The sequence below is a fragment of the Lycorma delicatula genome, chromosome 2 (assembly GCF_047948215.1).
Source record: "Lycorma delicatula isolate Av1 chromosome 2, ASM4794821v1, whole genome shotgun sequence".
Lineage (NCBI taxonomy): Eukaryota > Metazoa > Arthropoda > Insecta > Hemiptera > Fulgoridae > Lycorma > Lycorma delicatula.
In genome coordinates this window covers 1,071,669-1,098,085 of record NC_134456.1, presented here as the reverse complement: position 1 = coordinate 1,098,085, position 26,417 = coordinate 1,071,669, and the positions used below count along the sequence as shown (strand labels likewise).

Sequence of the window (26,417 nt, the reverse complement as noted above, 5' to 3'; positions counted from 1 at the left end):
TGAGATTGCTCTAAGAAGGAAGTTCATTTTGAGTAATCAAGGATGCTTAAAGGTCAATCTACACGTGGAACATGTAATTATAAAACTGGTGTATATTTATCCATCCTTAAAAATGTTAGAACAGCAAATTTTTTTTTTTTGTATTTCCATTTTATGAAACTCAACTCTCTACAGCAAATTAAGCAGTTATTCTAATGAGTGTAGTTTATTACATGGCTATTTTCTTTTGTAAATTAATGTTGATGTTACAAATTCTCAAGAGTCATCCAAAATAAAATATCGAATGTTTTTACATTTAGTTATTGTTGTATTACAGCGATGTTTGTGATCTATTATATTATTCTTTCAGAAAATAAACATTTTGTATAAAGCAAAAATTATTGGATCAAAAGTATTTTCTTTGCTGTTTTGAACCAAACTTAAAGCACATGACTAAGTGCAACAATAAATCTATTTGTTTATAATTAAATGTCTATAATGAAGGTAATATTGCAATTAATAATATTGTTGAACGATGCACTTCGAGAAAATAATTACCTTTAAGTACTACAAAGACCTCATTCATTTTGAGAAAATCATTGCTATTCATTAAATATTATCATTGTATCAGTTATTTTTAGTACACATAGTTTTTAGAATTATTAGCTAACTCGTATAGAAAAATTGTAGAAAATAATACTACGGCTATTCAAAAATTTGCTGTTCCAACATTTTTTTAAAATAGGATGGATGAATATAAACCGGTTGTCATAATTACATGTCGCATGCGTAGATTGGCCTTTAAGCATCCTTGATTATTACTCAAACCTAGAGGAAGATGCAAATTCAGAAGGTCAAGAGACTGACAGGCAGAACAGGTATAAAAGCCTTTTGATGATATTTTCACGTATAATTGAAGAAAAAAATAAAAATATGTTAAACTATGTTCGTATTTTCTATAGACTAATCCTAAGACTGTAGAAAAAAAAAAGTTTATTGGTCTATTATGTTTTTTATTATCCAATGTAGATATAATTTATTAATGTAAAATGCTGCACTGCTTCAAATTGAATATATATCTGAAAATTCTAAAATTACTTGTGCAATTTTTTTTATCACCGATCATTTAATACAATTTGTTACTTTTTATATGTTCTGGATATTGTTATTAAAATGTAACTTCTTAACTAAATACTTAATTTTTAGTTTATCTGTTCTTTAATGTTATCGCTTAAAATTCCTTGTACTTTTGGGTCAAACAGAAATAAATGGCACCTGACATTAACGAGCTAAGAATTTCATTTTTTTTAAAAATATTTTCTAATTGATTGTACATTATCTACGTTATTTTAATTAATTTTAGTAGTTTTATAATAAATCTTTATTTCATTAGTTACAACATAATAAAGAAATTTATCATCTACTTATATATCAGTTGACAAATGTTGAGGCTATTTTCATTTACCTTACTTATTTTGTCTTCTTCAGACAATAGTAGAAAAACCTATCTGGCACAAACTTTTTATTACGCAAATTCGTTGTGAAAATTTCATAAATTCTTTGAAAACTGCTGAAATTAACTACATTATTCATATATATAGAGAATCATTCATATATAGAGAATCATTTTATTCCTATGAATTTCATTGACATATTTTTTTCTCTCCGATGACAAGAAAGGGTTACTGGACATTTTTCTTTTCTGAACATCTGATTTCCCTTCATCAAAGGATGAAGGAAAAATTCTTGAATATGATCATTTGTAATCTCACCACCGTATAGTTTCATTATCTGCTTTTAAATTATTACTGGCTGAAAAGTTACCTGAATTTAAAAACTGTATAGCACTTTTAATTTCAGAATTGCATATTGCAATTATAAAACTTAGCGTGGATGAGACTACAGAGAATTAACTTATTGCATTATCGATGATGGAAGATCGACTTTGTGAGTGCTACTTGCATGTATTCTTTATTTTTCTCATGAATATATTACGTGTTAATTAATATATTATGTTAATATATCATACCATCGAAAAATTTGATCAAAGGTTTTTAAATTTTTAGAATTTCGAATCAGCATACAGTACCTTATTGGTAAAAGCTTTTATTTGTTTCATCAGTGGTATGCATTATCAATAATGGATTTATTTTTGTTTTACTCTCTGTTAAGTTTTACCTTCTACTCTTTATCAAATAATTATTTAAGTAGTAAGATAGTTTGAAATCTATTTAAAATAGTTATTTGAGAAGGTAAACTCTTTACTTTCCTTCTTTTTCTCCCTTATTTATTTATAAATTCCAGGTGCTTTAGCTAAAATGAGTCATTCTTTCTCTGTAATTTTTATTACTTTTAAATATATCAGTCAGTCTTGGCCCTTCATCTGAAGGTCCTGGGTTCGAATCCTGGGCAGGCATGGCATTTTCACGCACTACTTCATCATTCATTTCATCCATTCTTTCATTCATCTCATCCTGTAAAACAATACCTAATGGTGGTCTTGGAGGTTAAAAAAAATAAATCGGTCAATTGCTGAGCTGGTTAATTGATCAAAATAATTTGAAAAAATCTTGTTAAATTTGAAGCAGTTCAATAATAATAATGATATAGTAATAATAGTTTTTCTTTTCAATTTCTAATTTTATTATAACATTATAACATCTTACAATATAACAGAAATATAAATCCATTGATTTTTATTGTAAATGGCTCAACTTTTTTAAACATCAAATTTTAAATATAACCCTGTAAGATATGGTTTAACACATTTTTTATTTGCCATCAACTTAGTGTACAGCTGTTACAAGAAGTGTTGACAAAATTTACGGGATATCAAAGTAAACAAAAAAGTTAAAAGTAGTAGAGAAATGCCATATCTTGATTATTTTCCCTCTTCTATGCCATTTTGTTTGTTCATAAAAAATGTACATCTTAGAACAGATTAAAATATTTTAATGAAATTTGGTGCACCGTTCAAAAATTTGAATTTTAATCAAATTAAAATTCAAATGATTTTTAATCATTTAAATTTGATTTTTTAATCAAATTATGTATTAAATAAAATGTTAAGCCTTTTATTATGAACAAAATCGCATTTCATTTGTACAAATCGGTTTATAAATGACTGATGTATGGGTAAAATTGTTTAATCTATTAAATCTTGCTGTGAAATACCAAAAATATCTAAAAAAAAAACCAAAATGTCTGAAGAAAAAAATAAATAAAAGTAAATAAAATTAAGTGATAATAAGCTTTGTGCTTTATTAAAATACTTACAAGCAAACAATAATGTGGGTTAATTTTGTTGCAAACTAATCAATTTTATTGTACCACAAGGATTTATCAAATAAATATTATCAAGTGAGACAATAAAGTAATGAGACTGATGTGAAAAAAAAAAATGTTGCTTACCGTTTGTCATGTTTAGTGTTGTCTCCTTCAAAGTAGTTCCCCTCTGATTGCACACACTTATTCCAGCGCTTCTGGCATTGATAGTAACATTTCTGGAACTCATCTTCTGTAATATCCTCCAAGACCTTCGTCACAGCTTTTTGGACATCTTGTGTTAGTATAAAAAAATAGACTGTATACATGGATACTTTGATGTCACTTGTCCAGTGGTTTTGAAAATCAGGCCAAAGTTGGGAAATAAATAGCCAAATATTTGTGCCAAATTTCAACTTTTTTGGTTGGTAGGTTTTCAAGATGAGGTGAAACCTGTATAGAAATAATGTTGAATATCCTCCCACCCTTATATCCGATCGACTTAAAACTTTGAAATTTTTATTAAATAACTTAATAAGTATTCATCATACTAAAGCTTATTCTTTTTATCACTGCCATACAAAAAGTCAAAATGACAAAAACTGCCCCTCCCTTTTTAATTTTGTATGAAAGATAACACTACATCAATTACCCGCATTTATAAATTTTTAGCCAGTTTCAGAGATTTATGTTGTACCTATTGGAAGAGACATTAAGCATAATACAACCAAACACATACATCTTCCAGAAATTTCTTTTACATGTTCTGTGGTTTTTTTGAAAACTAAGGTTATATTAAAGATTTTCTTAAATCTCTTATACCCAAAATTAGCAGTAGAGCTATAGCTAGGAAAGTAAAAAGTACCAAAAATATCAATGAATGAGTATGCATTTGCATCCTGGTCAAAAGAAATCACTTTCAACTTGTGTAGTGAAATTAAGGGTGTATGATATGAACATTTTTTTCTAGTTTGTGCTGTACGTTGTAAAAAGAATAGTTAAAGTATACAGTAACAAAATCCAGGTTATGTTCTTTTTGAAATATTCTGCAGAATTTTATAATTAAAATTGAGATATTAAATATGTAACTTAACATAAATAATATATAAAATGAGAGAGTCTGTTGATCTGTATGTTTACTAAAACATCACATGTGAATTGACTGATTGCTTTCAAATTTTCAGGATACATTTATAAATTTACATTTACATTTTTAAATTTTCAGGATACCTCAGAGAATGTTTTAAGCCAAAGATTGAGGAGGCCCTAACCCCCTTCAGGATTAAGATATTAAAAATATCTATTAAAGAAACAAAAATGAATCCTTTTACTTAATTTTTATTAGAATTAAAATTTTAGTTAAAAGGATTAATTTTTCTTTAATGAATATTTGTATAATATTTAATATTCTTACAAACATTAGGAAAACAAATGCAGTGCTTCGAGACTATACGATAGTATATATATATATATATATATAAAGAATTTAATTAGGTTAGGTTTATTTGGTAGAAGAAATAGTAGTAAAGTAAATAAAATGATTAGTAAAGAGAAATTGTAATCGGCTAGTGAAGTGTGAATCAGGAAAATTAATTATTTCTGGATTTACATAGCATTGTATGTATAATTTATATGTATGTAGCCCGGAGGTATCTTGAATAGCTGACAGTGTATCCTTATTCATATTCCTTTCTTTTAACCATAGTATATTTCTCTGGTAAAGTTTACGGTTCCCTTTTAAACTTTAGATGACATCCTTCTTTAAAATTTAACAACATTGTCAAGCTCAAGTTTTAATATTACCTTTTACCGTTGTAAGAGAAATGTACTACAAGTTTTGTATGGTACAAGAATCTATGCAAAATTCTAATTACGTACATACAGTTTGTTGATAAAGTTTGATATTACTTTCATTGTAGTTTTTTTAGAATAGCTTTTATTTAAAATTATTCAGAGATTTTACAGATACGCATTTTGTAATTATATTATGGTAAAATTTTATTTCTGTTATTATTATTATTAATAATAATACATTTGTTTCTAGAGTGTCAAATTTAATTTGTATTCTCTTTAGACATTTACAAAATTCTGCTAGTTCATTGTAATATACAGACTTGTACAATTTAAACAAAATTTTGACTTGAATGAATGTAATGTTCACTCAGTACTCCTTTATGCATTCATATTTATTAACTTAGAATGTATAGTACAATTATTCTTCCTTTTCTAAATAATATTATTCAATCATAATCATCCAGTTTCTCAGTTATTCAACATTTAATTTTATCCTTCTTATAAAATGTAGTTATTTAAATACTGATTTTACTAACTACGACTGAATTCTGTATCTGACCATTATTAATATAGATTGAATATTAGTGTTATTTGAATCACTCAAACTGACTGATAAAAATTTAACTACACTATCAAATGAAAATGAAAATGTCAAGTAATAGTATGGTAAAAGGCAATAATATATAAGGCCAAAGTATGAATTAAGGTAACTTGATTACTAAATGTATATGATGAAACTCATGAGCATTGCCAAAATTGGTCAGAGACATTAGCTATTTAAGATTAACCAATTATATTATTAAAGATGCTTCAACAGCATCTGGCTTTGTAACTTTTACTTTATAACAACTATAAACAGTTCCTATGTAGCTCAATTTATAGCATAGCATGAGCTTAGAGATTGATCAAAATTTGGCCAATTATGGTTTTTGCAAATTGGAATGTTTCAAGATTGTCTTAATCCAAAAAAAAAACAAAAAAAATTTATAGAAATTTCTAGAATATGTGTATCAGTCTGTATTTTGACCAATATCTGCCGAATTGCCGCTCCATATATTCTTTGAAAATGGCTTAAAAATTGTCTTATATGATGAATCAATGTTAATGGCATTAAACATTGGATAAAATGAAAAAAGGGGAAAGGTAGTTTTCATAATTTTTAAATTTTTATATTGTGGTTAAAGAAAATTACACTTTATTATGATGAAAGTAATTTTTAAGTGATTAATTTAAATTCCAAACTTTTAAACTGAACAAATTTACAGATGGAAGGATATTTAAAATTATTTCTAACAGTTTTTGCCTCATATCTTAAAATCTAATTGACCAAACAAGTTGAAATTTGGCTCAAATATTGGCTCTATACATATATAGAATATATATATATATCCTAACTTTGGCCTTGATTTTCAACCATATTACACAAAGGGACATCATGATATTCATACTTTTTTTTTAGTAAAATTATAATTTTTAGCCTTGTTGTATAACTTTACACCAAATTGTGCTGACTTATTGAAGTACTTCCATAAATAAATGTTTAAGGCCCAAAAACAACGAAGTTGAACCAGACCAATACTTAAAATATCAATTTTGTTTTTAGCTTAATTTTCAAGTTTGAAAACCCAACTTTATCCAGTATGTACAAAATATGAGAATTTTTTTAAAAAAGGGTTTTCCATGGGACCCAACTTAAGAATAAACTTTTTTTTAATTATTTCCAATATTTTATCTTTTTTTCATATTGTGGCTGTTATTAAAAAATATTATATGAGGTAGTTGTCAAGTAAGGGGTTCAAAAGATTCAACCAAATTTTTTTTTTAACATTTTGAACCTTTTTGCAAATTTGGGTCAAATCTTCTTCATGTACCCAACAGCTGAACCAATAAAACACCATTTTCACTAAAATAATAATTATTATAATTATTAATAACTTATATTTAATAATAATATTCACAATTTTTATTTTCATCTATTTTATAAAATTATTAACTACATGGTACTAATAATGTTTGATTTTTTTTCATTCATAAAAGCTAAATAATAATGTTTATAATTTTCATTTAAAATTATTTTACTTAAATTAATTTTATTGTATTATTCCATTTTAAAATTTTATTGAACATAAGGGACCGTGCAAAGAACGTTTTTCAATACTTGTTCAGGTTTTTACAATAATATAAACTGACACGAACATTGCTGTTTTTATTATTTTTTTTTTTTTTATTTTATTATAAGAAATAATTTTTATAATATTGAATAATTTTTTTCTGGAAACTTATAAGAAATTTTTTTATTACAGGCAAAGATGACAAGAAAGAAAAATCACAATCAGCAAAATCAAGTGGCTCTCAATTCTCTCTGGGAAAACACCAAGGGGTAATAAAGTTTTATGCATCTTTCATGTATATAATAATAAAAAGTTGATTTTAGTTGTTTTGAATATAAAAATGATTGTGCTTGTTCTATATAATACTCTGAAAACATTCTCATAAGTTAAAAATAATTCAGTACTCATAGTTAACTAAACTATCTTATTAATAATAGTAGTATTAACTACTTACTATAATAATAGTTATTGTAACTTATTTAATTTTCTGTTTAATTTAATACCACCTAGAAATATTAACAGGTTCTTCAAATTCAACAACCATTATGTATTATTTTATGTAAGACATAATAATGCTTAAATTTACTATATTCTCCACTGTATATTTTTAGGTTAGATGGACTTAATTTCAAATTTATGAAAGATTGCATTTGAATTTAAAATCTAAAGATTGTTAAAATTGTTTATATTAACTTTATATAAATTTAAAATAGGATTAAAAACTTTAAATACAACAATTTTGTTATTTATTATTATTATTGTTATTAATTGATTCAGCCAAATCCTAAAATCTTCAAATATCTAGTGCAGCATTCTTGATTTCAGAGCCAAAGGTCCTTATTTTTGTAGCGAGTGTACTTATAGCTCATTATGTCCATGAGTCACAAGGCCAGCATATATTATGTTAATTAGAACCCAAAAACAGACTTTTTGCCAGGGCAGTATTTAGAAGATGTTAATGTAAAAATTTCTGATTTGGCTAGGTCTTAAACTATCAACCTTCCCAATGGAAAGGTGGATAATTGTAAAAATTCAGTAAAAAGAAACAGTTTATTTAGTGTTGTATTAAAACTTTAGATTACTATTTGTATACTTTAAAATTTAATAAAACCAAACTCGTTACTGCTACATATCTATTTCAAATTTTCAAATCATCTTATTATCTGTTGCTAGTATCAAAAGACAGTAAAAATAATTATTATTTTTTTTTTTTAATTTTGAGAAGTATTTTTATAAAATGATAGAAAAAGAAGCTTATTAAGAATGGAAATCCTACTGCAAATAAAAATTACTCATTCTTTTATGAAAGGTTATATCCTCTCCTGATATTAGTCCCAGAATTTCTGTAAAAAAGTATTGTTAAATCCAATTACTGCTCACTTAATTAATACAGGAAAATATGAAATATTATCATAATTCTTAAATTATATATTTTCAAAATTCTAATAATTTTGTATTATTAAACACTCAAAACTAAATATTTTATTTTGAATTCATTATTTTTCATTTTTATAATTTTAACCTACTTGAAATTATATTTTTTTATAATTTTGAATTGCCTATCTTTATTAAACCAATTGAGAAACAGAGGGCGAAGAAGCCCTGGATGAAAAAGCCCATCCTGCTTTTAGAGGCCAGAGCCCATCCTGCTTAAACCAATGAAAAAACAATCCACCTTCTCCTGAACTCAGGCACAAAAAAGTTATCATCTCAATGTAACTCTCAGCATTAACAGTTACAGTAAGACCATTTTGTTCAAAAAAATAAGGACCAATGACGAAATTCTTCCTCTACATGCACCAAATTGTAACTTTTGGGCTGTGCATTGTAGTTTTTGGTGGATTTCTCAGGGATTCTCACCAGACCATCAGTGATAATTCTGTTCATTAACTGCACCATGTAGATGAAAATGAGCTACATCACTTATCAAGACAGTGTTTTCATTTTCCTCATAAAGTACAACATAGCGCAGCATGTCTCCAAGCAAAACAGCCTCAACTTCGTAACAATGCTGTTCTAAATTTTTTTCTACATTTTCCGGAATGTATTGTATGTGGACACCTGGTGGTTTTTCTTCTTCAATGATTGTCCTGAATGAACATTATTAACCCAGTTTACTATTGTGAGAACAGAGTCATTTCGGTGGATGTTAAATCTGCGTAGAAACTGTCATTGAACCATGGTCATAGAGTCACCACTCTTCACAAAACAGATATATACAAAAGCACAGTGTTCAAACTTCTACAGCTCCATGATGCCGACTAAAATTGAAATGCCATGATCAAAGGAATGGAATGCCCCCACCTGCGCACTGTTTTCCCACTCCTACTGTCTGAATACTAGTCATTTCAAAACCATCCTATTTCTCTGCTCCAACTGTGTATATATATATATATATATATATATATATATATATATATATATATATTATAATAATAATTTTTCATTTAATTATGTTTTTGTATTTTCAGAGTTACAGACGAAAAAGTGGAAGTAAAATTTTCAGTGCAAGTACTGAAGAAACAAGTTGTAATGATACAATTGAAATTAATAAAACTGGTGGAAAAAGCCGACAGAGATGGAGTGGCCTTTTCAGCAATGCAAAAGTAAAAATAAAATATTCTTTCATTTTACATGCTTTATGCCTTGATTTTATTTTAAAATATTACCTTTATTATTTACATAATATATACGTTATAAAATGTAAAATATTTTATTACTTCATACATACTTTACATAATTTTTTTTATTATTTGCTGAAATTTTCCACATCTTCCTGATCTCCACTAATCTGTTAGCCATAACATTCTTCTTATATCCTGTACTAACAATCTGTTTATATTAACATTTCTTTTGTTAACTGTTTCTCCTTTACACATATTTCTACAAGAAAATTCATTTACTCTGCATTCCTTAATGAATTTATTATTTTTAAATTGGATATAAATTTAATTTTTTAATTATTTGTAATTAAAATATTTACTAAATTTATACATAATATGTGACTCGGAGGATATAATGTTCTTTAATCATGTGAATTATAATTGACATTAAATAACAATGAAATTTATAATTCTTTATAAAATAATTTTAATTATCAGCATTACATTAACTAATGGTATACTAAAGAAATATTTAATTAGAAAGAGTACATGACAAAGCAGAAAGCAAAAGATTAGCATACAATATATCTTATAGCAACAAAATTCTATCTGTAGTGGTCACCATATACTGAAAAATTTCCCTAATTTAAAGTTACATAAGATAAAGGTTGAGATCAACAAGTAGCACAATTTTTCACTGAAGGGAGCATTGCACAAAAAAATCAAAAAACATTAAATTTTGAGAACTATTCCCTGAAGGGGAACCATTTTATCTTATTCTCAAATTAAATTAAAATATAAAGTATTTTTATAAAATATGCCCTACTTTGGCAAATGTACATTGCATATCTATAAAATTAGGGATATATGCTTGAAAATGTTACACTTTTCTATTATTAAATATGTGATTCATGTGTTGTACAACAATCATATTATAATAATAATTAATATAACATAATCTTAATTTTTTATTTAGGCCAAAATAAATAGTATCTCTAAAAGAAGAGCAGTAATACCTTGTTATATATTTTAATTACAGGTTACAAAAATGGAGGTTCTGGCTGAACAGCTGAACAATTATAGCAAACATGGTATTCCACATCTTCCAGATACTGTTGAAGACTTAGAAGAGGGTGATTAAATTTTAATGTTTCATTAATGAATAGCTAATAGTTAGTCAACAATAGCAGAATTTGAGACAGTTGTGTATCTTTTAAAGTGTGAATGTATAAAAATACAGTTTATAAATCTAATTCTTTATATTTTATTTTATAATTCTATTTTGTAACATAATCTTTAATTTTCTGGTTATTATAATACGAATATATTTGTGTAAAAAGTTTCTATTCATTATTATTATTTAAAAATGTATATGACTATATGCTAATTAGGATTTGAAATTCACTACCAGTTTTAATTAAAACTCTTGTATACATTGTTATACATTTTTGCTTCTCATTATTTCATTCATGTTACTCGATACTATTATGATGTTTTACTATGCATTGCTTATTGAAGTTTTGCTTTATTCAAATATTAATACTCAAACATGTGGAGGTTTATCATTTCTACAGATTAAAGCTACATTTATATATTGCAGTTATATATATATATATATATACATATAGCAAAAATTAAGTTTCTGATAAGTAATCATTAAATGATTATTGATTGATTACTCTTGTTAGTAGTTTATTTTAACATTTCACTATATTCATTTTCTTATTTAATTATTAAAACCAGAATTCATGTGTTTTTGTAGGAATTTTTTTATGTACAGGCATTTAAATATGTTTGTAATGTTTTTGTAGACGTATTCATATTTTAAATAAAAATTAAAAGAAAGGTTTTTAAATTAAAACTCTTAAAAAGTAAAATAAATATTTAAAAAAATGGAATTGGCTTACAAATAAAATGCATGTAAAGGTAAGAGCATAATTCTTTTTTAATTTTGCCTTAAATTTTTACACTTTGAAGTCAGCAAGGAGATTTAACTTTTAATTAGTTATAAATAGTTGCCTTTTAATTTGGTTCTGACTACACAACATCAAAATTTAAATAACAGTTGCAAAATGATTATTCTTTATCTTTCTAGTGCATTCTTTATGTCACTTTTGTTTCTGTTTTTTAAGTTTATCCTATTATTTTCTGGATTAAACATGATTTAATTCTGTAACTACAGTAATAATAACATTTTTCTGTTGAAAATTTAGCATGCATGAGGATAGAAAAATTTTTTTACTTGTATATTTATTAGAGAATTTATAAATATTGTTCTTTTAAATCTATTTATAGTGTGTCATGTTAATCTTTGAGTTATTACTGAATGAATAAGTTATTATTTAGCAAATACAGGTAATGCATTCAAGTACCTTGTTTATCTACTGTCAGATACATAATCAATAAACGATGAAACTTGTGAAAAATTTCCAGGATCATTTTTAACCACCACAAAAATGAATAATATTTATTATCCTATGACAATTTCTTATTGCAACATTCAGAACCATGATGCCAAGGCTTTATTCTAAACACCCCTTTCATAAAAACACTGCCAGGAAGCTGAACTCTACATAGAAAAGTATTTTGTTGAAATCATAATACCAAGAGACTACGTGAAAGAGAAACCATCTGGTACAGTAGAACAGACTTAGGTAGAATGAAGCGCTACCATCTAGTGGAAAAAATTGAACTAACTGTTTAATAAATTGTATTGTGACTATAAACAGTATGTTGTTTACATTAACATTTATTCTATATGTATTTGTTTTTATAAAATTTCCAAAAACTTATGTCTACAACAGTTTTTTTTAACAAAATCTAAAAGAATAATCAGTATAATAGTAAATGTTAATGTAAACAATGTACTGTTTATAATACACAATACAGTTTATTATACAGTTGTTAATTCAATTTTTTCCACTAGATGGTAGCGCTTCATTCAAAATAAAAATATGAGAACAAACAAACCAACACACCATGCTTCTTGATATAAGTGATAACCAATTTGATTTAATATAAAATGGATTCAAAGGAACAGTAAGTAATTAAACTCATATGCTAATTTCAGAATAAGAATGACAAACTAATAACTGCTACCTTAAGAAATACATTGAAAAAGTTTCCTGCAAATTTAAAAAAGTGATCTACAGCATTACATATAGAACGTTACAAAAATAAAACAAATAAACCACTTTATAAAACAAAATCTCACATAAATTTAGATTTTCTGCTACAAGTTCTATGTAGGACCAAAAGGATGGTGCGCTTTTCACAACAATATGAAAACTCATAAAACCAATTCACTCCACTTTCGTATGTTACCTCATTGAAACAAGTCGTACAAGCACAAATATCAGTAGTAACATGAAAATCTTACATATAAACAATAAAAGATAAAAACATTTAACACATTTGAGTAACTCAAAAAATACAGGCATATAAAAATAAAATTCTAATAAAAAATATAATTTAAATCTGATATACTAAAATAAAAAAAAATAAAACCCAATTCAGACAACAGCAGCATAATTCTTGGTGATCTCAGTCACAGTATACAACAAAATCTGATAAATGTAACAAATATAATTATTACTTTAAAATGAAGTATACTTAGTCAGCTTAAAATCTATTCTATCATATCATAGATTTCAAAATTTAAACCTTACTGAAGATTAATAAAGCATGTCTTATCATATACAAAATTATTTATGAATTGAATTAATCCAGATACTTAATATCATCCTGATTATAAATGTTATTTATAACTTTTGAATATTTTTAAGGCTGTTATATATGTTAATAAAAATACTTAAAAACAAAAAAGTGAAAATTAATTTACTATTAAATTAAATTTTACAGCACTGTATAATTTAGAAGAAGACTGGAGAGATCTAATGAAAGATGCTAATTTATTACCAGAAAGGGTTCAGCAACAACAAACTGCAATTTGGGAACTGATACAGACTGAACTTGCTTATATTCGTTCACTAAAAGTAGTTAATGATGTAAGTATCTGTTATAAATTTATATATTAGTTATAAATAACTTCATTTATGAGGTGTAAATTTGCCCTTAGTTTAATAAATTTAAAATTATAACTACTGTAAGCTTTATTACTTAATTTTATGTTGTAAATAATTGTTGTTTACGAAGTTTTGGCATAAATAAACTCCTATGTTATGGTACCATAAATACTGAATAACATAATTACTTGAGAGTTTTGATTACTCCATAACAATCATCTGCTATTTGTTTTTCACTACTTGCGTTTATTATTTATTGTTAAATATATGATTGAATGATATTAAAACTGAAAATTGATATTTTTTTTTTGTTTCAGTCTTTTGACTGATTTGATGCATTCTGCTTTTCCTTTCTACTTTTTATTAATCTAAGTCTCAGTTTATCTACTACATTCTCAGTTTTTATTATCTTTTTATCTCTACAGACTAGTTTAGAGAGTAGGATAAGTCAAATCATTCAAAATAGTTTAATTACAAAATTAACTACTGATGATAAGAAAATTAAATTATTAATTTTATTAATTAAATCTAATTCTTTAATTAAGTCCAATTAAATTACTAATAAGAAAATTAAATAACAAATTACAGTTAAAACATCATAAAATAGTTAATAATCAGTGATTTGAAACAGTTCGTCAATAAATAAAATTCTTGTTTAACCAGGCAGTTTCAGCTCTTTTTTAGATTTATCCATATCAGTAACTGTATTAATCACCTGAGGAAGGTGGGAAATCAGTTCAATATTCTTATAGATTAGCTTTTCATTTATAAATAGTCCATGCAAATATTAATTTCACAAGCATATAATTGACACATTTCTTTCATGACAGCATAACCGCATTTCTTTTTTCCATAACAAAGTCATACAATGTTTTTTCTAGGTCTGTATATTTTGGTTTTAGGCCACGAAAAGCCCTTCATTACCAGTGCCTTTCACCAGAAGTTTTTTCTTCTTACGCCAGTCTGGAATGCAGCTTTCATCTACGTCAAATTTTCTTCCTGCCTATGATTTCCAAGTTTTTCAGCCTCTTCTATAACGCGCAGTTTTTCATTTACTGTAAAAGATCGTAGACGCTGTCCTTTTGTATTCATTTTAATGCCGTAATTAAAATAAATCACCGTATTAAACTTTACAATATAAACTAAACAGATAAAATGCACATTACCGTCCACATATACAAAAAGTACAATGACTTATGAATAGACAAGATGACGATCGGTAACTGACACTTGTAACTGTAGTGTCATTAGAACCGGATGCAGGTTACACAGCATGAGTCAGTTTTACTAAAATACCGTAACTTCGTTCCCATCGATAGAATGAGGAGGATGATAATAATTAAAGATGTATTCTGTATAAGCGACATCTGGTATTGATAAACGATAGCCTAACGTAACTATAATTATGTGATTGAATTTAGATATTTCTAAGAAAAAGTTTATTTTACATAAATAATCGTGGCCAAAGGCTCTGTTTCAATTACGCCCTCCAGTTCCAAGAAAAAAAAATGTGGGATACTCGAATAAATACGGTAAATTGGCTAGAGACCATCGTACTGGAACTGGATGAACTGTAACTTTAGAATTTAGATCAGCTACTGTTATCTGTTCCCCTCTTCTGAAGCTATTTGCAACAAATGATCTTTTCTCCACAGTTTAAATATTATTTCTAGAAGAAATAATTCATTGTTCATTCTGTTTTTTTTTCATGCTTAAATATTAAACATTAGATATTAAAGTAATCGATACAGATTTTTCTTATCCATTTTTATAATACTTTAAACAGATAATTTTTTTTTTACCAAAACGTTTTATTTATGACAAATTTTACTGCAATATTTTCTGAGTTAGAATTAAATAAGCTTCTCTCTGTTATGATTATGTTTATTGTAATAATTTGCAACACGTTACAGTGGTGTGAAACTCAAAAAGGTTGTAACAGGCTTGGTTTAATGGATATTCTTGTAAAACCAATGCAACGACTAACCAAATATTCACTTCTTTTAAAAGCAATTCAAAAACATACTGAAATTGAAGAACACCGACAAAGCCTAGAATTAATGGTATGTATGTTTATATCTATATGTACTTTGTTTATATTGCAAGATATTTTTACTATCAGATACTTTAATAATTTGTTTTTTTTTTTTGTTTTGGCAAGATGAACTATTATTGAAAAAAGAAATCAGAAAATGGCTTCTCTCTCTACGTGAAATTTTGGTTCCATTATACAGAATATTATTTTTAATAACATTCATTGATCAGTATGTAGAGTGCACGTAGTCTATTAAAAAAGTGTTCTAAAACAGAGATTTTCAAAAAATGAAGTAAAAAATAAATTCACGTTATTATAGACGAGCACTCTTTTACATATATTATCAAATATATATTACAATAAATAAAAATACTTGTATAAAGTTTCACCATATAGCTATTTCAATTCCAGTGGAATCATCTTCAGTACTATAACATAAAGAAAATAAGAATTTTTAACATTAATAAACTATCAGTATTTTTGAAATACGGAAAGGAGAACATGTAGATCTTAGATCTAACATTTAGATCTTCGCAGAAGTTACATGTGTTTTACATAAAGAAAAGTGTAAATTTCTGAAAATTTATACAAGTGTTTTTATTTGTTGTAATAACTGGCAAATTAAACTCAAGAAAAAACAAATGTTATATATTACAATGTTTTGCATATTGTAGAAAGTAAAATATTTTGTATATATGTTTTTTTTTTATTCTGAGATTATTACTTTTATTAAATATTATAAAAATCAAATAATTTTATAGCTAATTTCACAAACATGTTATTTTTTTGAATATCAGAGTTATTTGTGTAAATATATGATTTTATAAAGCGTTTTTGATTCCAAAATCAAATCTACTTACAAGAAATGGAAAAGTAAGAAACCATTGTGTCTTATAAGAACAGTTATGCAGAAAAACGTATTAGAAACTTTTAACGGATGTGAGTAAAGGCAGTAATGAATGTGGGATTATATTTTATTTTTTATCATGTTTTCTACTGATTTTTTGAATTTTTGCATAGAAATACAAAGTCATCTAATAAATAATGAGGCTGTGCTTCTGTATCTCAGTGAAAACAGTGGAACTGATTGAGAGCTCTTTGGCAGAGACTAGGACGTGTCTGAACTTCATTACAAATATCAACACTTTCAGCTGTTCAGTTGATTGTTACTTGTTGTTTAGTGCTGCTATGCTTTCTGTTATATTCTGGAATAATGGCAGATTTAAAAGTGAAGCAACACTCGTTAGTTAAAATATTTTCTAAAATGAACAAAACACCAACAGAATGTTTGGAAATGATTACTTAGGCTTACAGGAAGACTACATGTTTGATGCACATATTTTTAAGCACCACAAAAGATTCATCAAAGATTATAAATGTTCTGGACGATCTTTCACTTCAAGAACTGAAGAAAATATAGAAGAACTTCGCCAGATTGTTTAAGAAAATCACTAACTCAGTGACCAAATGAAAACTGAAATTGTGAAAATTGACAGAGATATTGTGTGGGAAATGTTATGTAAGGATCTCTCAACATAATAAAGATGTATGATGATTCTTATGATTCTTACAGCAGACAAATAAGAATACAGCAAGGAAATTTTCTATATTTTTATTGCTCTGTAAATTCTTTGTAAATTTTATTTAAATTATGTTACAATAATTTGATGCTGACCCCCGATACTTTTTTCCAATAAAAAGTTGATTTAATAAAAACTCACATTAATAACTGACACATTAATAACTGATTTTAAGTATTTTCTATTTTATACTAAATAAAGTTTTAATTTTTTACAGATTCGGCATGTCGATATGTTTGTAAATAGTGTAAATACAACATTAAAACAAAAACAAGATATGGAACGATTAAGAGGTGTCATTGCTAGGATTGAAGCTTATGATGTTGTGGTGAGTGTCCATTTATTTTAAATGAAATGAAATAGATAGAAGTAATATTAAACAACCGACTAGCATTTTCAATATGGCTTTACATGAATTTATAGGATATGTTACTTAAAATTTGCACCGGAGGTTAAAATTATATTTAATAATTTATAAAGAATGTAATATTATGATGGATGTTCAATAATTAATGAGACAAATTGGTGTACGGAAAAAACTATTTATTCAATGAAAATGTAACTTACACTCCTTTTCAACATAGTCCCCAGCAACATTTAGACACTTATCCTACCTTTGTGTGAGGGTTGCTGATTCCCGAAGCGTAGAAGTTACAATAATTTGTTCAGAACCAATTTGTTTGAACCATAACCATTAATTTGTTTGAACCATTTCTGTAGATTTTTTTGACTGCTTCATTGTTGTTGAACTTCTTGCCGCGTAAAAAGTCTTTGAGTCGGCAAATGGAAATCAGACAGGGTGGTGAGGTCTGGGCCATAAAGAGGATGTGGCAACATCTCCCAACCCAACTTCTTGAATGTTTCTTCAGTTCTCTGGGCGATGTGGGGATGCGTGTTGTCATACAAGAGAATCACACCTTTTGAGAGACTGCCCTGACATTTTCGCCTTATCATGGCTCTCACTTTCTGTTGAAGCATGTTAGAATAGTACTCACTGCTCGTGGTATGTTGTTCTTCTAAATAGTCACTAAAAATTGATCCTTGTGAGTCCCTTTCTTTTTTCCTGTTTAGCCTCCGATAATTTCCGTTCAGATAATACTTAAGAGGATGATATGTATGAGTGTAAATGAAGTGTAGTGTCTCCGTTCGACCATTCCTGAGATGTGTGGTTAATTGAAACTCAATCACCAAAGAATACTGGTATCCACGATCTGGTATTCAAATCCGTGTAAAAATAACTGACTTTACTAGGATTTGAACGCTGGAACTCTCGACTTCCAAATGCGAGTCCCAGAAGACCTTGTGAGTTCCAGTAACTTGTGAGTCCCAGAAAACTTTCAACATCACTTTGACACATGAGTTTGAGTTTTTTTTTTAGTGGGTGAATCCAAATGTTTCCACCAATAATTTTGCCATTTGGATTTGGGCTCGAAATGGTGTATCCATGTTTCACCATAGGTTATTATACGATCTAGAAAGAACCTTTCGCTTCAAAATGTTCTTTGAGCTCAGAACAGATGCGAATCTGGGTGCTTGTCAACTTGAGTCATCTGTCTTGGATGTTTTAATAAATCAGCTTTTTAATCGGTTGCAAAATAATGGCCATATAGTAGAAGAACATCAAATTTATGTTGTGCAGTTTGAGACCAACTGTTATTATTACCAAAACATTGTTGGTCCTCTTGATTTGCAAACTCAATAGATATATTTTCATAGATGTTTCAAGGTTTCATTGTTTCCAGCAAAATTCACATTATACCCCCCCACCTTCAGATATTTGGTCAACATTGTTGATCTAAAGTTGAACTAAAAAAAACTTTTTTAAATTTTCTTAGGAAGATTGAGAATTTATTTCAGCTAAGGAGTGATCTGTCATGTTTTTCCATGTTTTGTATTTTTTCTTTGTCATAATTCATGGTACCTGAGCACAGTCTTTCAATAGGCAAATTGATCAGAACTGTGATCAACTCTTTCTTCTAGAATCCCAACCTTATCATCAGTGCTTTTTGAGTGCTGAGATTGTCTTGTTTATTCAATTCATTGATTTAAATTTGATGTTTTGATTCCTTCATTAAAACTGATGTTCCATTACAGAATTCATTCAATATGTTCACATAAATGGTTCACATTTATAACCTTTCTTTTTTTGATGATTACTTTGTTAATGATTTTCTTGCCATAAATAGCTTATAAGTGTGAGTTTTAATGCAAGTTTTTTTTTAATGGTTTAAAGTTTAATCACTGATATTATTATTTTGATAATTATTAATTGATATATGAGTCTGTAAATAAAGTAATGAGACTGGTTCAGAAAAAGTTTTATTTATAATCCAATTATACATGGACTCTGTCACCTTTGAAATAGTTCCCTTGGGAAGCCATGCAACGCTTCAGTTTTCCCACTCTTCATAACAATGTTGGAACTCAGAAACTGGAATATCCTACAGATGGTCGGTTACATTTTTTTTGTATGTTTTCTACTGTTCCAAAATGGTGTCCTTTGAGATGTTTTTTTTAAAGTCGAGAACAGGAAAAAGTTGCAGGGACTCAGTTCAGGTGAATAAGGTGATTGAGGAACTACAGGGATGTTTTTATTTGCCAAAAACTCATTAATTGAGAGTGGAGTGTTACAATGTGCGCTGTCATGATGCAGCATCCAGTTATCTGTGATTGCTAGTTTTATGTAGGAAACTCTTTTTTGCAGTCTTTCAAGAATTTCTTGGTAAACATACTGATCTACAGTCTGTCCTGTTGACAGAAACTCCTTATGGACAATGCCATTACTAATGAAGTAACAGATTAATATGGTTTTGATTTGCTCAGTGATTGATTTTTTTAGGACATAGTGAGTTTGAAGTTTGCCACTCCTTAGTCTGGCGTTTTGTTTTTGGGTCATACTCAAATATCCAAGATTCATCACCGCTAATAACATTTTTTAGAAAATCAGGATCAGTTTCAATTTGCCCTAGAAAATTGCGACACACTTCTACCCTGTTGCTTTTCTTTTTAACTTTTGGGACCAATTTTGCACAAACTTTTTTCATGTCCAATTCGTTTGACCAAATTTGATGGACTGTGGTACGGTTCAAATTCAGTTGTTCTGCAGTCAATCTGACAGTTACTCGCTGGTCGTACCGTATCAAGTCTCTGATTCGCTCAACATTGTCTTCACTTTTTAACTGTCTTCCAGAGCATGGATCGTCTACAACTGATTCCTGGACATCTGAAAATGCTTTAAACCATCTAAAAACGCTTTAAACCATCTAAAAACTTGGGCTCATGACAGAACGTCATCTCTATGTGCCCTTTTCAATTTTGAAAAAGTTTCAGTGGCATTCTCACTGAGTTTAACAAAAAACTTGATTGTACAACGTTACTCATAATTAGTATCATTCATTTTTGTAACGCATAACAAAAACTCGTTTCACTAAAAGTTTTTTTTATGTCTCATGTGACAACAATAGACTAAAAATATTAATACCTAATATAAATCAGCTGTTCATATAACCAACCATATGTTTATTAGTAACTTTACAGTGTTGCCACTTTGGCTGCCAAAAAAAAAGTCTCATTACTTTATTTACAGACCTCGTATACTGAATAAATTAAATATCAAAATGTTTGTCTTTTTCTTATAATATACATTGCTATTATGTAATAGATTCTTTTATTTTGTTTAATACTTTTCAAAGTATAATTTTATAAATTGAAATATATGATTGATGTTTTATAGGAATCAAAGGATGAGGATTTGGAACGTCTCGTAAGAAGTTATAATGAACTTGATTTAACTTGTCCTATGCCTGGGTGTTGTAATTCTCAGCGACGTCATTTACTCCTGGAATCTGATCTCCGTTTAAAGGATAGTAATACTTCAAAGGTTTGATACTTATTTCTTCCTATAAAACTTTAATTTAATTTTTATTACATTTCTGTATTTATTATGGATATATAAAAAAAAATAATACGTTTATTTTAATTAATATTTATTATTTCAGTTAGAAATATTATGGAAAAATTTTTCTATGTTAGCAATGATCACCGTCGTTGAAAACAGTAGTAATGCCAGATGTAACATAATTAATTAATGGATTATCCTTTGCTAGAAAAATGCTCAAAATTGCCTCAAAGTGCAAATTGTATCTAAAAAATCATGTTTAAAGATTATGAAAGTATTTCAGAAACATGTGTATATATATGTATATATATATAATTTCTATAACGTTCAAGAAATCTAGTTCTGAAGGATCTGTTTGGTTTTCCTACATAAATACCATCACAATGATTACATTTAATTTTATAAATTCCACACAGATTTTTTTTTTTTTTAAATATACATTTAGGTGGTTATTAGGTTTGTTTGCTGGTTTAAATATTTCTATTGTAAGTGGTAGTAATGTTTTCACTAATATTATTAGTGTATAAATATTTTATGTATATGTTTTCACTCTTTTGTGTCTTATTATGTATTGGTTGTAAGGTAGTTAATTTGTTATTGTGTCGGATAGTTGTTTTTTGAATTATTATAATTTTTTTAATAAAGATGATGTAAAATTAAACATATTAGAAAAATATCACATGTATAAATACAAACAAAATTTTAATTTGATAAACCATCAGACAGTGTTAGTGGGAGACGGTTTTATAAAAACTGTAACAGATAAACAACACTCATACAATAAATTAATACACAAAATTTTCATCATTTAAGTATTTTTATTATACAATAACAGAATTATTTCAATCATGACTGATAATGCGGGATTCCACAAAAGTACTTTCATGAAAAATTAAGGTAAGACATTTCTTATCAATATTCTGTACCAGCTAGATTATTTTAATAGAATTTTAAATATAATTTAATAGTACAGAGGAGTAATATTAATCTTTAAAAAAAAAGATTAATTTCAGTAAAATAACATATATATATTTTTTTCTTTCTTTCTTTTGAATAATCAAATAATTCATTAACATATTGATCACTGTATTAATAATTATTGTGTTTCGGTGGATTTTATTTCATATAATATATTTAGAGTGTATTACGAAGTTCCTCCGGGACTTTCAACGTATTCTACTTTTAGAAATAATGGAAAAAGTTCATATAAAGATATGTCCTAAAATGCTTCGTTTGTGAGTTACAGCTAGTGAAATATTTTGCTCGGATTTCAGCTACCCTGGTGAAATGAGGTCATACTGAAATCTTTAGAACTTTAATTAAGGAGCAGAATTAGTGATTTATTATAGTTTTTGACCTGAAAAATAAAATACAATATATCTCAGAATCATATCTGCAGTATTTTTTGAGAACTGTGGGGTTAAAGCCAATAGATTGGAGTAAAAACCTTTTTTTTTATTTTTTATGTACAATAATTTTGTTAAATTGGTAATAAATACATAAAACTTTTAAACAAAACTTGTAGAGAATTTAGTGGACAATTAATTCCTCATGAGAATGTATATTTGTTTTGAATACAATATTTTTATCCATCCCCAGATGCAAAAATCTAAAGGTGTTAGATCAAGGAATCTTGGTGGGCAGGAATGTGGACCTCCACGACCGATCCATTTCTCAGGGAAATGATTTAAGTGAGTGCAAATGGCACAAGAGAAGTGGGGAGGCACACCATCATGCTGGAAATATATTTTGAATCTCAGTGCAATTCTTCTTAAAGAAAGTGCAATTAGGCCTCAGTATTTAAGCAGCCAGGTAATTTGAATGTACTTAACAGCTGATTGTGAAGAAGGCCGCACCATATATTGAGACTAAATCAGTGTTGAAATTTCCCTTCTACCATTTCATGAGGACTTATCTTTTGCCCATGAATGCTCATTGTGTAAGTTATTGATGCCAGCTTGAGTGAAATTTGCCTTTGGTAAGCAAAATATACTTATAGAGTTGTCGATTTGTATTCCACCAGTTGCCGAACTCCAAGGGAAGCAGACTATCTCCTGGGTGTTGGTGTTGAAGTGACTGTTTATGATAAGAATAAAACTTATTGTTTAAGTGTCTATAGAAAGTGAAACTCTGATTCGCTTAAAAAGACGTGTACTGATGCCTGGACTGTGCTGAACTGCATCGATAATAATTTCATCAATATTAGCATTGTGTTGGACAGATTGTTTGTAGCTGGTATGAAAGAGGTAGTGAACCTCTTTCCTGAAGATTGTGAAAAGTCATGGTAATTACTTTGTGATCTGGAATCCTGCAATTCAGAAAATGTATTTCATATTCTACTGCAGCAGTTGTAGCATTACCATTATATACACCCAAAATGAATACCATATCAGTGTATTCCTTTGTTGTAAATATGTACAGCTAAAGAAATTTGGGATTTGCATAGAGGAGAGACATAAGCCCTTGTTTACTTATCGCAAGTTCCTCATCATCGGATGAGTATTTATAAGAAGTGTGTTTTAATGTTTAATCTGGTAGACTAATAAATGAATTTGCGAGCAGATTGATAGTTTGAACATCGGTGATGTTAAAAGATGTAAAGTTTTTTGTAAGAAATTATTAATAAAAAGATATGATGTATCTTAAATGTAAAAACTATGACATTATGGTTGTTAATTTTAGTAATTGCACTCGTATTGTAATTTTGTAAAGCATTTAGTAAACAATTTATTATGGAACATTGTAGGGTTCTTTTTGGGAATCTAACAGCCACTTTTTTTAATTTTTTCTTCCAAATCAGCGGGTATTTGGAGGTATTTGCAGAGAAATTATAAATATAATCTAACCAAACTTAGCCTACGCTCACTAGACTTGACCAGGGAGCAAATGAAGCATAGGTTAAGTCTGGTTAGATTATATTTATAATTTCTCTGCAAATACCTCCAAATACCTATTTATTTAGAAGAAAAGATTGAAAAAAGTGGCTCTCAGATTCTGAAAAAGTGTAGTCATGTTTGCAATATTGGGTTGATTTTAACACAGAGGGGTATTTTGGGTAGTTCTATAGATTGATAAACAGATTTAGTGTTTACTTTTACATACAGGTTATTTTTGAGCAGTCTTTATTTTTTTATATTATATTTAAGTTTAGTTTTAACTTTGTAAGGTAACTATATAATGATTTTGGATTTTTGTTTTAAGAGTCTAGAATTAGATTTGAGGTTGAAAATTTAATTTAAAATTGAAATAAAAAATTTGATTAAATTAGAGAATTTTTCCAAAATAAGCAATCTTTATATTTGTAAGGTAAATTGATAACATGTATTTTTAAGCGATTTTTATTTTTGTATATAATATTTATGTTTGATTATGACTAAGCAGTTTTATATTTTGTATATTTGTAAATTAACTCATAACAGATGTATATTTTATTTTAAATGTATTTAAACTGGTCAGATGGAAGAGGAAAACGTATAATTTCAATCTTGCCAGTTAATAAATAAATCAGTCTCTTTCTCCCTCTCTCTCAATCTATCTTTACATTCATATCATATAGTAGTTGTTCCTGGTCAGTGAAGATATTTCCTTCATTTAAACTTTTAACTGATTGCTATGTAAAAACGTATAAAACACATCCTTTTTTGGGATATAAGCAATAACCTAATGATGCAGTGATTTTTAATATTAGAATTACTTCTTAAATTTAAACTTAACTCATCTGATTGGTCTAGTAGTAAAAATCATTGTTGTAAATCAACAGTTTTATGGCTGATTTTTAATGACAAACTTACTTTCAAGGACAAATCCTTGTAAAAGTAAGTTACTTTCATATGGATTTGAATACTAAACGGTAGATACCAGTATACTTTAGTGGTTGGAGTTGATTAACCACACATCTAAGGAATAGTCAGCCTTGAGCCCATACAACTCCATTTATACATCATACATATTGGTAGAATTTAGAGCTAGTGTGGACTTTATTTTTGATGAGATTGTAGATGATGAAATGAAGCAACACTATGTTCTTCTTGAATCGTTATATTTAATTTCTTGTCACCCTAAATTTTTTATTGAATTACAATAGTTACATTAAACTTAAGAATGTATCACACTTTAGTCATAATTGAACTTGAACATTATCAAGAAACTATGAGTCCCCTTAAACTGAAATGAAAACATGACCGCACTGCGCGGGATTCTGACGTAGAATGATCGTACGAGCTTAACTCGCCAGTGAGCTCTAGCAGCCACTAGATTGCAGCACTAGATAGCTCGACGTGGAACGGAACATATATTCTCATCTAATTGGGTGATGGAATTGCTTATTGTTCACAAGCTGGACAAATTTCAATGTACGCATTAGGAGTAAAAAAAAAAATTTAACCTAAAAGTATTTTATCAATGTAAATACTAGCGTAACTATACTAACTGCTTTTATACTAACTATAAACTGCTAACTTTTATATTATATGCTTTTATTACTTATTCTTACAATTCCATAAAATTTCACTAATTATAAGTGTTTAACTTATAATTTAACTCAAAGTCAAATTTAACTTTTTTTTCAGATTGATGTACACTGTTTCTTGTTTACCGATATGTTACTCATCTGCAAACCAGCAACACGGAGATCTGAAGGCAAAGTTTGAGTTCTAAGACAACCATTTTTAGTAGAAAGATTGGTAGTACAGGAATTATCAAGAGAACGTCCTACTCTAGCTTTAGTTTATTTGACTGAGTACAGAGTACCCTGTGCTGCTTTCCTTTTAATGAGTTCTGATACTAAGTTGATTAAGGTATAAAATTTACTTATTAAGATAACAATGAAATGTAATTTATTCATTTCAGTTATTTTTTAACTGCTATTGAATAAGTTTTTTGAACACATTTTATAAGATAAAATGTAATATTAAAAGTAAGAAATAACACATGATATAATTGATCTGAATTCTTTCATCAAGAATCATCCATCCATCCATAAATATAAATATGGTTTTAATGTTGTATGAATCAAAGTTGTATGGATACTACATAACAAAAAAAAAACAATTATTATCTCTGACAAATTGGGGAAACCAATTCAATCTTTTACTCTGGAATTTATGTTAACATGTGTAGAAGCTCTTCA

General features: G+C 27.7%; 1 protein-coding gene across 1 annotated transcript; it reads left to right on the top strand.

Annotated features, from left to right (window-relative positions):
• The first annotated feature begins 7,334 nt into the window (after positions 1-7,334).
• On the top strand, positions 7,335-26,077 carry LOC142320098 (pleckstrin homology domain-containing family G member 5-like). Its single transcript, XM_075357776.1, has 8 exons — positions 7,335-7,417; positions 9,620-9,754; positions 10,791-10,884; positions 13,613-13,758; positions 15,690-15,839; positions 17,609-17,719; positions 21,125-21,271; positions 25,858-26,077. Exons 3-8 carry the CDS (start codon positions 10,800-10,802, stop codon positions 25,936-25,938), a joined length of 720 nt encoding a protein of 239 aa, XP_075213891.1. The 5' UTR covers positions 7,335-7,417; positions 9,620-9,754; positions 10,791-10,799; the 3' UTR covers positions 25,939-26,077.
• The last annotated feature ends 340 nt before the right edge of the window (positions 26,078-26,417 follow it).

Bases quoted from the DNA above. Each gene is read 5' to 3' on its own strand.
- LOC142320098 (XM_075357776.1), top strand. From the start codon at position 10,800: ATGGAGGTTCTGGCTGAACAGCTGAACAATTATAGCAAACATGGTATT. The intron at 15,840-17,608 runs GTATGTATGTTT...AATTTTTTACAG, and splicing joins GACAAAGCCTAGAATTAATG to ATTCGGCATGTCGATATGTT. The intron at 21,272-25,857 runs GTTTGATACTTA...CTTTTTTTTCAG, and splicing joins AGGATAGTAATACTTCAAAG to ATTGATGTACACTGTTTCTT.